Consider the following 11,259-nt stretch of genomic DNA (forward strand, 5'->3'; position numbering starts at 1 on the left):
GTTTGGGTGTTGGGGGGTGAGTAATGTACCCCAGGAGGCTCTCAAGTGAGCCATCTCCCCAGAAAGGGCCGTATGCGGGGGAGGGGGGCTGCTGGATTCTCTGCAAGACCCTCTTCTCAGAAGTCCTGGGAGGGCATCACATGAGCCTGCAGGCCACGGAGGAGCATCCCGTTGCCTGTTTTTGCTGCGATGCCCCTTTTTTATTGCCACAGAGAGCAGGGGGTGCCTCGGGGGGTGGCATGGAGGGCTGGAACCGAGCTGCCCCCTTGGGGGGGGTGCAGCGTGGGGCTCCGCGCTGGCACACGGAACCTCACCCTGTGGCTGAGCAAGGAGGTGAATGTCATCGCAGTTCCCCAGCCTGGGAGGTTGTTTGCAGATGGAAGAAGGAGAGACAATGGTCGAGTTTAGCACCTTGGGATTGTGCCAAGCATGGCCTTGGTGGCAGATCTGCAGCCCAAGCACGGCATGGGATGGCACCAGCCAGGCCACAGAAATCACGCGAACGATAAAATCCCGCGGATGCACGTCGTTCCGCTCTGCGAAGGTGAGCGCATCTCCTGTGCCATTGACCTTGCCCTCCGGATTGGTACCTTTCCCATTAATCTACTGCCAAGAGGACAAGCAGCTTTCTGCTGATGAATTTCTAATAAGAAGTTTGAAATGGCTGCTTTAAAGTTATTTAACTTTGTAGAGACAGGCTGCTCATTGGGGTGGGGTCTTTTGCCTCTGGGAGGCTCGGTAGCCACAAGAATAAGAGGCGGAGAAGGCATTAACTCCTGACAGAACTCAGCATAAAGGGTACTGGGGCCAAGTAAAGCATTGATAATTCTGAATTGTAATGGCAAACTGTCATTTTTTAATATGTATATTTTTAATATGTGTATATATATTTTATCTGTAACAATGTGTGTGTATATATATATTTTTTTTTAAACTGTTCTTCAAAACAAGCCAGCCCTCAAGCCTTAAGCGACAGAGCTCAGCATCCTGCCGCCTGGTTCCTGCAGAGGACGGGGCTGCCTGCGCCACTGGTGTGGCACGGCTGGCTGCCTCCACTGGTCCCTGCCTGTGCGGTGGCACGAGGTGGCTGCTGCTGCAGCCCCCTGCTCTCCTGTCACCTCCACTCCGGGCTTCTAGCGTTCAGTCTCCATCAATTAATTTTCTATCTGCTCCGTCTTGTGCAGTTCTTCAGCTTAAATGGCTTCTTTAAGCTACTCCAGCATGTAGTTAATTAACCCAGTGGTGAACATCACCGTGACACAATGGCAGGCGACCCTTCAAGAGATGGTGGCACATCAAAGCTGTTGCAGAGCAGCCTGTCAAAGGTTATTGCTAGAGGAAAATGTTTAATAATGTATGTTGCTGTCCAGTGTAATGATGCCTGAGTGTCTGGGGAACCCAGCGTTGGTGGGTGAGTTACTCCCCGGCCTGGACTGACCCTGAGCCCACCATGGAACTGCAGGAATTGGCTCCTCTCCAGCCTTATTGCTGGGTGGCCGTTTGTCGGGTTTAACCCCAGGTGGCAGCTCAGCCCCGGTGCAACGGGGGAGAGAATCGGAAGAGTGAAAGTGAGAAAACTGATGGGTTGAGATAAAGGCAGTTTAACAGGTAAAGCAAAAGCTGTGATTGCAAGCAAAGCAAGCCACGGAATCCCTTCACCACTTCCCACCAGCAGGCAGGTGCTCAGCCATCTGCAGGAGCGCAGGGCTCCAGCACGCGTGACGGTGACTCAAGAAGACGAACACCATCACTCCAGATGTGTCCCCCCTTCCTCCTCCTTCCCCCAGCTCTATGCACTGGGCATGATGCCACGTGGTGTGGGACAGCCCTTTGGGCACTGGGGTCAGCTGCCCTGGCTGTGTCCCCTCTCAATTTCTTGCCCCCACCCCCCCACCCCCCCCCGGCCTGCTTGCTGGTGGGGTGGGGTGAGGGGCAGAAACCGTGTAGCCCTGCTCAGCAGTAACAAAAACATCTCTGCCTTATCAACGCTGTTTGCAGCACAAACCCAAAACATAACCCCGAATTACCTACTATGAGGGAAAATTAACTCTACCCCAGCCAAAACCGGCATGCCGTTCAGTATCGCTTGGCTCTCGCGTGCTATCAGGTAAAGGCCGGGCGTTTTAAGATGAGGAAAGTAAATTGCGCTTAGAGAATGGGGTGGTTCAGCCTGGAGAAGAGAAGGCTCCAGGGACACGCTCTGGGCACTTCTAGTACCTAAAGGGGCCAACAAGAGAGGGACTTTTTGCAAAGGCATGGAGTGATAGGACAAGGGGGGACAGCTTCAAATGAAAAGGGGACAGCTATAGATGAGATATGAGGAAGAAGCTCTTTACTGTGAGGGCGGCGAGGCGCTGGCACAGGCTGCCCAGAGCAGCTGTGGGTGCCCCATCCCTGGGAGTGCTCAGGGCCAGGCTGGACGGGGCTGGGAGCAGCCTGGGCTGGTGGGAGGTGTCCCTGCTCATGTGTGGGAAAATCACCTTGGGGGGGGCGTGGGGGGGGAATAGAAAAAAATTGGGTCCTCATAGAAGCGTAGTGTTACAGAAAGCTTTTTAGGGTAAAACACAGCTATCACTTTCAGGATGGTTGGCATGCATGAAATGTACAGCACCACAGTTCCCTAAGCCACACAACCTGCTATCCTAGAGGAGCAGTGCAGGGTGGAGCGGAGTGGAGTCACCATGGCGAGGCTCTGCTGTGCTCCCTGCAGGACTGGGAAGGTGATGGGACCAGCAGTGATGCATAGCAGCTGGAAAATATATGAGAAGATGTCAGTTGCTGGACCAATAACTGTGACGAAGACCAAGCAAGAGCCTCGTTATCTGCGAGAGAAGGTCAGGAACCAGGCCTGCTCAGCACCTCAGAGCCTTCTGACGAGGACGAGCTAACTGCTAAAAGCAAACAAACTGCTGAAATGATAAGACTCAAGGATGCTAGGGTAAAATAACTCCTACTCAAGTGGTCCCCCCTGAAGAGAGTGGATTCCCCGTGCGGGGAGCGTGCGCAATAAATTTAAAATGAACCATATCATTAAATGAAAATAACTTTACACCAATAATAATGAAGGAATGTATGACTAGGGTCACCCAAGCTCCGCCTGAGAGTAAAGAGAAGTATAAAAAGTGAATGAATGAGGGGACAAGCGGGTAAGACGCCACCGAGAACAAGTTAGGGGAAGATGCCACCAAGACGGACTCTGGGACCGGCCGATGGGCTGAGCCTTGCTTCTCCCCCCTTGGCTGGAACTTAAATTAAAAGCTTCTTTGGGAGACTTGGAAATATCTCTAGAGAGTTACTTTTAAATATTTGTAGCCAGGCTGTATTGTTGTAACTTTTCTGCACATTTTATACTTTATAACATTTTATTTGCATGTGCCTTTTTGCAGACAGTCACTATCATCGGCAGTCAAAAGAACCTGTCCATCTGTTGCTAATAAAACTGCACTGTTAAGTAGCTGGTCGTCGCAGTTTCTCATTGAACGTGACCAAACCCTAGAGTGGTTCCAAAGAATGTTTATCGATATGGTGATAGGCACTTTGTGTGTATAAATATATATATATATTTATAGAGAGAGAGTGTGGCCATGCTAGTTCATGAGCATGGCTGGACTGGCGGTGCAGACTGCTATCAGTGCATCCAGACCCGTGGTAGTTTAATATACGTAATAAACACAACTGGACTGATAGTGGTAAATTGAACATCACCTAGAATTTAAACCTCGCTGGACCTAACCTCCCACCTCAGTGAGGAAAGTTGGAAGGTGGGGGGGATGGGTGTGTGTGTATGTGTGTGAGAGAGTGTGCGTGTGTGCTTGCATGCATGTGTGCGTGTCTGTGTGTGTGTATTTCCTGCTAAATTACTCCATCACCTTTAATCCTTTAATGCAAGACCATGGCAGGAGGGTTGCAACTAGATGGTCTTTAAGGTCCCTTCCAACCCAAACCATTCTGTGATTCTATGAATGTGTTTGGCCACAGTGAGTAGCACATCAGAGAGTACATCCCTAAGAAACAGCATGATCTGATGGCCGAGCCACCTGCCAGGGTCCTCTGTCTCTTCCCACCCCTTGGGTTTGCATTTTGGGACTTTAAATTGTATATGGTACCATGCAGAGTTGCATTTTACATGAAGAGTCTCTAAAGCAAACAGGTTGCTTATGAATGCTTAAAAAAATCCAGACCCCAAGTATATGCCTATTTTTGAGAAATGACTATTTTTTTATCCGCTTTTGAAAAGCAGCCAGCCCCACATTGCAAAGCTGTGCATCACCAGGCCTTGCACCATTGCAAGCAAGATGTGATCGCCGTGACTTAATCTCCTACAGCACCCGTGTGCTCGTGCTCTGCCTTGCTTGGGGCTCTGGCAATAAACCCAGCTGCTCTCCGTGCTTGATCTGGAGAGGCAAAGCTTGAAAACCACAGTTGCCACACCTCTGTGTCCGACTCTGAGTCACGGCGGGATGACTCCGGTGGTGTGGAGCAAAGCCAAATGTGGACGTTTCACAGCTCTGCGTGCAAAGAGCTCTCGGCACCCACCCCGTGAATACCGAAGGGATGCTCAGTCATTGCCTTCACTGCTGCTTGGTTTATTGAAGTAAAGAAATTAGCTCAGATTTTGGTTCACTTTTCCACTTTTGGTCAAACATTTTTTTAACACTGTGCATCTGTTGCGTAACTGGAAGCACAAAGCTTATGGCACTGGAAGTGGAAAAAAACAGGCAGACCACTCTGGTAAATGTGTGGAGCTTTTGAGCAAAATCCTGAAAATAACTACAGAGGTTTTTCATGAAAACACCTCTTGCCAAAGACATCTGGAGGAGTCCTAGGGAGGAAGGGAAAAAGCGGTGAGGACTAACGAGTTAATACAGCCTTATCCAGGAAGGCAGAAATCGCCAGTGCCTGTTTAAAAACACTTAGTGCACGTCACTCGAATTAATTTCACGAACGTGTGCTCTGGACATGCACACCTCTTGATGAGTCTGCTCTCGGAAGGGCTGTGCTTTAGGCAGATGCTGGAGCCAGGACTTGAACGGTTGTTCTGAAGAGCAGTGATCTCCTCCTGCTCGCGTTACAGGCTCAGGAAGCTCCAGATACTCATGCAATGTATCAGGGATCCTTCAGCGTTACTGGCTTAAATCCTCTCCAGCTCCCTTTGCCCTAAAACATCCCCCAAGATATTACAGTGTTTATTTATCGTGGTGAGGTTTGGGTGCTGTGAAAGGCAAGTGAAGCAGTGCTCCCTGTTAAAGTGTTTCCCCGAGTGGGGCATCCCATTCCCTTGGGTATCCCTGGCATCTCTCATCAGCCAATGGCATTTTTTCATGCTTAAGTTTGGTCCAAATCCTGGTGACAAGTATTCAGCTGAATACTGAATTCAAGCTGAAGGATGCTAAAATCCAGGCGGGTGCCCCAGTAGAGAGGAGGGCACCTTCCTCTGAAGCCCAATCTTTTATCTAAGCAGAGATGAACTGCAGGAAGTTCTACTACAAATCATTACAACCAAACTCAACAGATTTTTGCTTTTTTTTTCCCTCCATACCAGCTGCAGGACCAGCTAAGCCATTTAGTTCAGCTGCTGCCTTCAAGCAGTAGTTTCTACGTTGTTAATGACACCAATTAATGTGTGCATCCCTTAATAACCTTTGGTCAGCCCTGAAGTGGTCAGGCAGTTGGACTAGATGATCACTGTAGGTCCCTTCCAAGCGAAATTATTCTATTTATTCTATTTTATTTTATTTTATTTTATTTTATTCCATCCCATCCCATCCCATCCCATCCCATTCTCTTCTATTGTACCAGCAGCACTGGGCAGCAGATCAGGATTTCAGCACGCAAACGCACCTTTTCCTTTTCTATCACTTTAAGCTGTGAAGCCCACTGAGGAAGCAGGAGATGATTCACCCTCAGCTCCAACTACAATCGTGCTTGTTGAAATTCCAGCTGCCCTTAAGGGCTTCCCCAGCCTTGGTCTCCTGCCAGCCTTGCTGTGGCAGGTGAAACCCAAAGCTTTTTTGTCGTTTTTTTCTCGGCAGTCTCCGCAGTGAAGCAGAAAACGTCGGAAATTTAAAAGTAAATTTGTGGTTTATTGAACTTTAGTAAAGCTGGAGCCGTGGGCTATGCAGACGGCGCTCTTGCAAGGGCTGCGGCCGCGGCTGTGCTAGCGGGGGTCCGACTGCGCCAGGGTCAGACACTGCGGACCCCGATGCCTGGAGATGGACCCACTCGAGACATGAGACACGGGACGGCCAAATGCTCCCCCCTTAGCGGGGGTCACCGTTTCATAAAGGGAAATATGACAAACGCCTCCTGCTGCCAGGGCCCTTCCCAGCGCGGGGGGCGGCATCTGCCCCGTGCCCGCCCCGTCCCCGCCCTGGGCAGGCGGGTCCCCGCCGCTGCCGCCGTGTCCGCGCCCACGGGCGCCGCGGGACAGGAGCCAGTCGCCGCCGCTGCACCTGGGTGAGTGGCTGCGCCCACGCGCGGGGTCCCGAGGCGGGGGGAGCAGCGGTGGGGTTTGGGCACCTATTGCCTGGCAAAGAAAGGGTTAAGGGTGTTGCTCGTCCCCGCGGGGGGGGGGGTGTCGTTGCATCCCCCGTGGGGATGCCGGGAGGGAGCGGGGGTGCAGGGCTGCGCTGTCCCCTCGTGCGGGGCGGTGGGCGGTGGGGGACGCGCCACGGGGCGCAGAGAAAGCCCTCGCTGGCTTTTGGGAATGCTTGGGGTCCCGGTGGGATGGCAGATAGGATGGAGCTGTAAGGCGGTTTGCACCTGCCGGGTGTCGGGGGGCCCTGCCCGAGCCCCAAAAGGCACGCGGGGGGGGGAGGGAGGGGCTGGGGGGCCCGCGAGAGACACCCAGGAAAGTCACCGCAGAAAGAGAGCCGAAGGGGAGAGGGAAGGAACCTCTTTCCTTCCCAAGTTTTCCCGTGTTGGGTGCCTGTAGGAAACACTGGGGACGCACCCGGGGGTGCCCTCGCTGCTGTCCCGCTGTCCCTCTGTCCCTCGGGGCGGCGGGAGCCCCGGAGCCGCTGGGGCGGCCGCATCCGGCTCAAGCTCAGCACCCCGGAGGTGCTGCCGAAGGGCAGAGCTGCCCGGTGCCGTGGGTGGGAAAAACCACCCTTCCCGTGGCGCCAGCGGCCGGGCAGCGGGCACCCAGCCCCGGAGCATTCCCGGGGAGATGTCCCAGGGCTGCGCGCTGCGGTGACTGGGAGAGAAGCTGGCTGCTGGGCTCCAAGCCGGGTGGCACCGTTTGGTGGCAGAAGAACAGTGGTGTTTCAAGACTTTCCTTTCTTGATAACAAATTTTATTTCGTTTATTTATCAAATCGACCATCCCTGGACTGGTGGGGAGACACGAGACTCCTGCCGCGCTGGCCCCACCAGGCCGAAGCAGTAAGAAATCCAGGCAGGGGAGCAAAAATGCTTCTCCCTGAGGTGTTGCAGGGTTGGCAGGGGGAGCAGGGGGACCCCCTGCCCGAGCAGCACAAGCCATCGGCACCCACAGCTCAGCCTGGCTGGATGCAGCCCCGGGGAGCCCGCAGGAGCTGTGCACCCTCGGCTCAGCGCTGCAAACACATGGCAAACCCAAGGGCTTAAAAAAAGCCCAAAACATGCCAGAAGGCAAATAAAAGCTTTTTGAGATATGGGCTGTTCAAACAGTCCGGGCTCCTGGATGCCGGTTGAAAGGCTGACTGAGAAATGGTGTGGGCGCAGGAGTGTGGGTGTTTTGCAGGGATGGGGTTACCTGTCGGTTGTGAAACCTGCGGTGTTCCCACTGTCTGCAGATCTGCCGTGACCCTTGTGCATCTGGACGTTCCTTTCAAAGAGAAGTTTTCTTCTCCGCTTTCAGTTGGGAATTTTCCTTTTCTTTCCGTTTCTGCCTCTCCTCTTTTTCTTTTTTTTTTCCCCTCTTCTTTTATGAATGCTGTCTTTGATGGGAGGAATCCAGCTCAGGCAGCAGCTATTCCTGCACACAGGCAGGTATGCATTTGGCGGAGCAGCTCGGCATGGACTCATAAAACTTGAAAAGCAGCTTCTATCCACTGGCCTGGAGCGGTTGGTGGCACGTGTGTCCCCCCCACGGTGCCCTCCAGCCGGTGTGGGGCAATTGGGTAAGGGGACCTCCACCCAGGGGTGCCACCCGCCTCTCGCCCTGCCAGGTCTGCTGCAGGTGTCTGTCCCGTGTGTCATGGGGTGGCTACATGTCCCCCGACGTGCGGTGCTGGGTTTGTAGCCCCCCCCCCCCCCCGCAGTACATGTTTGCAGCTGCAGCCCCTCCAGGGATTTTTTGTTGTTGTTTTTTTTTTTTTATTGAAACATTTTCTGGGATGATGCTTTGGGGATGGGGAAGTGAATCATGCTGACTGCGGCTGGCACGCAGGACGAAACCGAACCTGTGACACGGCTGGGTGCCAATACCACATTACTCATCCCACCAAGTAGCTCTGCTCCTGCATGGGTGTGGGGGTCACCCGGGGTCTCGCACAGGCAGCCAGCACCCCCCAGCCAGGGCAGGGAGGTGGCTGTGCCTCCCCCCCATGCTGCCATCACCCCCCCCAAAGGGCCTTGCTGGCAGGGTCCGGGGCTGGGTTCCCCCCGGGGCCATCCAGGCTGCCCGTGGCCTGACCCTCCATTCCTCCCGCAGGTATCAGACCAGGGTTTGTTCTGCGCTGCCGGAGCCATCCTCCCTGCCTGCCGGGTACGTGATTCAGGGACTCACCCCTTTCCAGCCCGTTGCCACTGTAAACTCTAACTGGTCTCAAAAACCTCTATTTTTCAGGTGGTGTATGTTAAAAATTACTTAAGTGCACTTTGTCTTTTTGTTTTAGGAAAAATGTCAGACGGTTTCTCTGTAAGTATGAATTTCTTTAAAAAACAAACCACCACGGGGGCTGCGACTGGTGCCTTGCCTTGAAGCGGGGACCTTTGGCAGGGCTGGGAACATGTGTTTGCAAACCTGCGTAACTCCTCAAATCCGCCCCAGTAACATCGGTGTTTACTGGTTTTCTGGAAGCCTCAGCCCAGGCGCTCAGCCACCCCTGCTGCTGGGGAGTAACTGAGCTCTTGCCCTCGGCGCACGCTGTAGGCTACAAAAGATGCATGTTGGAGGACTCAGCCTGACTCCAGCATTGCTGTCACCCACCTAACCCTCCTCCTCTCCCCTCTGTCCCCAGTTAAATGACGCCTTGGCCACCAACAACAACCCGACCCCCTCTGCACCCCCACCCCAGGGCTGGCCCTCCTGGGGGAACCAGCCACCAGCTCCTGGGACATTCCCGGCATACCCCGGCCCTCCAGGGTCCTATCCTGGTGCACCAGCAGCATATCCCGGAGCACCAGGGGCATATCCCGGAGCACCAGGACAGGGACCATATCCCGGAGCACCTGGAGCATTCCCTGGAGCACCAGCAGGACCAGGGTCGTATCCTGCCCCAGGACAACCATCCAGTGGCCCTGGATTTGGGCCCCCTCTTCCGCAGGGGGGACCAGCTCCTCCAATGGTAACAGCTCTGTCATATTCTAAGGGTTTCTGTGTCTTCACTGCCCGATTGCGCTTGGCCATGGGAGGGATCTGGGGCTGACTGTCCCCTGGGGGGGTGGCATGGGTGGTCACTGTGTCACAGGGCTGCCCCGGTGTGTTGTCACACCAAGCGCCAGCCTGTGCCTGAACATTTTGGCTTTCGATGTGCTTTTTAGCTAACGCTGAATTCCTGTTGTCTCCCAGAAAGTCCCCTTCGACCTGCCCCTGCAGGCAGGACTCATGCCTCGGATGCTCATAACCATCATGGGAACCATCAACCCCAACCCAAACAGGTACCGGGGCATCCAGCACCGAGGGCCAGGGGTGTCTTGGGGTGCCACTGGATGGAGCAGGGGTGCTGGAATTTGCTTTCCATTCCTGAATAACACCTGCCTGGTGTAAAATCAAATATTATACAATGTGTAAATGCCCTGTCAGTGCCCAACGGGGCCTGGGGTTCTGTCCACTTGCTGCCACTTTTGGCAAGCCCTGTAACAGAGCCCAGGGCTTTTGCAGAAAAAGCAGCGCACCTGTTACTGTCTTTGCAGGTTTTCACTGGATTTCAAGAAGGGGAATGACATTGCCTTCCACTTCAATCCGCGCTTCAATGAAGACAACAAAAAAGTCATCGTCTGCAATTCGATGTTCCAGAATAACTGGGGAAAGGAGGAGAGGACAGCTCCCAGGTTTCCATTTGAAGCTGGAAAACCCTTCCAGGTAACAAAAAAAACCCCAGCTCAGTCTGAAGTGCACCTGCATCATGCAGTGGGTGGGCTCGGTCAGGGCTGTGTAACAAGACTCACTGCAAGGACCTCGATGCTCTTGCACAGGAATCTGCTCCTAGAGGTGCCCCTAGGGCTGGTGTGCTTCCCTGGCTGCCCCACGCAGCCGGTCCTACAGCACATTCCTTGCACCTACCTGCTCCAGCAGGCCCAGGTGCCCAGGGTAGAACTTCTCCCCCCTTCGGTTATTCCCATTTATTATTAAATCCTTCCAATTTACGCTGTCATTCTCAGCAGTTGTTGGGCAGGTTTCTAGAAGGTGTTTCCCCCCGTTAACAGCCAAGCGCTCTCCGCAAACTTTTTCTCCTGCAAAATGGGTTTGTAGGTGATGGGAACACAGCTCTCACTGTGTGAGCCATGGAGTACCAGTTCTTGAACCCATGTAGTCACAAGACAAACCATGGGCTAAAACACAGGGGAAGGAAGAGTGCGGCGGGGCTCTGGGGAAGGCAACGGTCACTGGTGGTTTTGCAGCCGAGAGCTGCTGCACCAGCATGTCCACATGCCCCTCAGCTGCACTCCGCTGGCAACAACCTTCAGCCAGCACCAGTCTGCAGCTTAAAATTTCTTCAAGAGCAAACGCAATGGTTATTTTTTGGCTGAGCTAAGGTTTTTATTTCAGCTCCAGATTCTCTGCGAGGTGGATCACTTCAAGGTAGCGGTTGACGGTGCCCACTTGCTGCAGTACAACTTCCGTGAAAAGCAGCTGAATGCGATCAACAAACTCTGCATCAATGGGGACATCACCCTCACCAGTGTCATGCCAACCATGATATAATTAGGGTGGTGGAATTTTAATGCAAACTTAGTGGTCTTAATATGGCTGCAACAGAAGTGCCTTCTTACACGAATACTTCTAGGTAATAAAACATACTTTCACAAGCAGAACTTGTTTTCAATTAGATCTCAAAAAGACACAACATCCTCCAGCAGGCTGAGTTCAAATGTGGAAGTATCTGGATTCTTG

At 53.3% G+C, this 11,259-nt stretch overlaps 1 protein-coding gene across 2 annotated transcripts; it reads left to right on the forward strand.

Annotated features, from left to right (window-relative positions):
* The first annotated feature begins 6,383 nt into the window (after positions 1–6,383).
* On the forward strand, positions 6,384–11,180 carry LGALS3 (galectin 3). Of its 2 annotated transcripts, XM_080394436.1 has the most exons (7): positions 6,384–6,456; positions 8,635–8,688; positions 8,819–8,841; positions 9,164–9,490; positions 9,715–9,803; positions 10,059–10,227; positions 10,915–11,180. In XM_080394436.1, the coding sequence occupies exons 3-7, from the start codon at positions 8,824–8,826 to the stop codon at positions 11,068–11,070; spliced, it is 759 nt and encodes a 252-aa protein (XP_080250562.1). In that variant the 5' UTR covers positions 6,384–6,456; positions 8,635–8,688; positions 8,819–8,823; the 3' UTR covers positions 11,071–11,180. The 2 variants fall into 2 exon arrangements, with proteins under 2 accessions (XP_080250562.1, XP_080250561.1); XM_080394435.1 differs by lacking the exons at positions 6,384–6,456; positions 8,819–8,841 and adding an exon at positions 7,893–7,970.
* The last annotated feature ends 79 nt before the right edge of the window (positions 11,181–11,259 follow it).

Source organism: Falco punctatus (genome assembly GCF_963210335.1).
Source record: "Falco punctatus genome assembly, chromosome: 7".
Classification (NCBI taxonomy): domain Eukaryota; kingdom Metazoa; phylum Chordata; class Aves; order Falconiformes; family Falconidae; genus Falco; species Falco punctatus.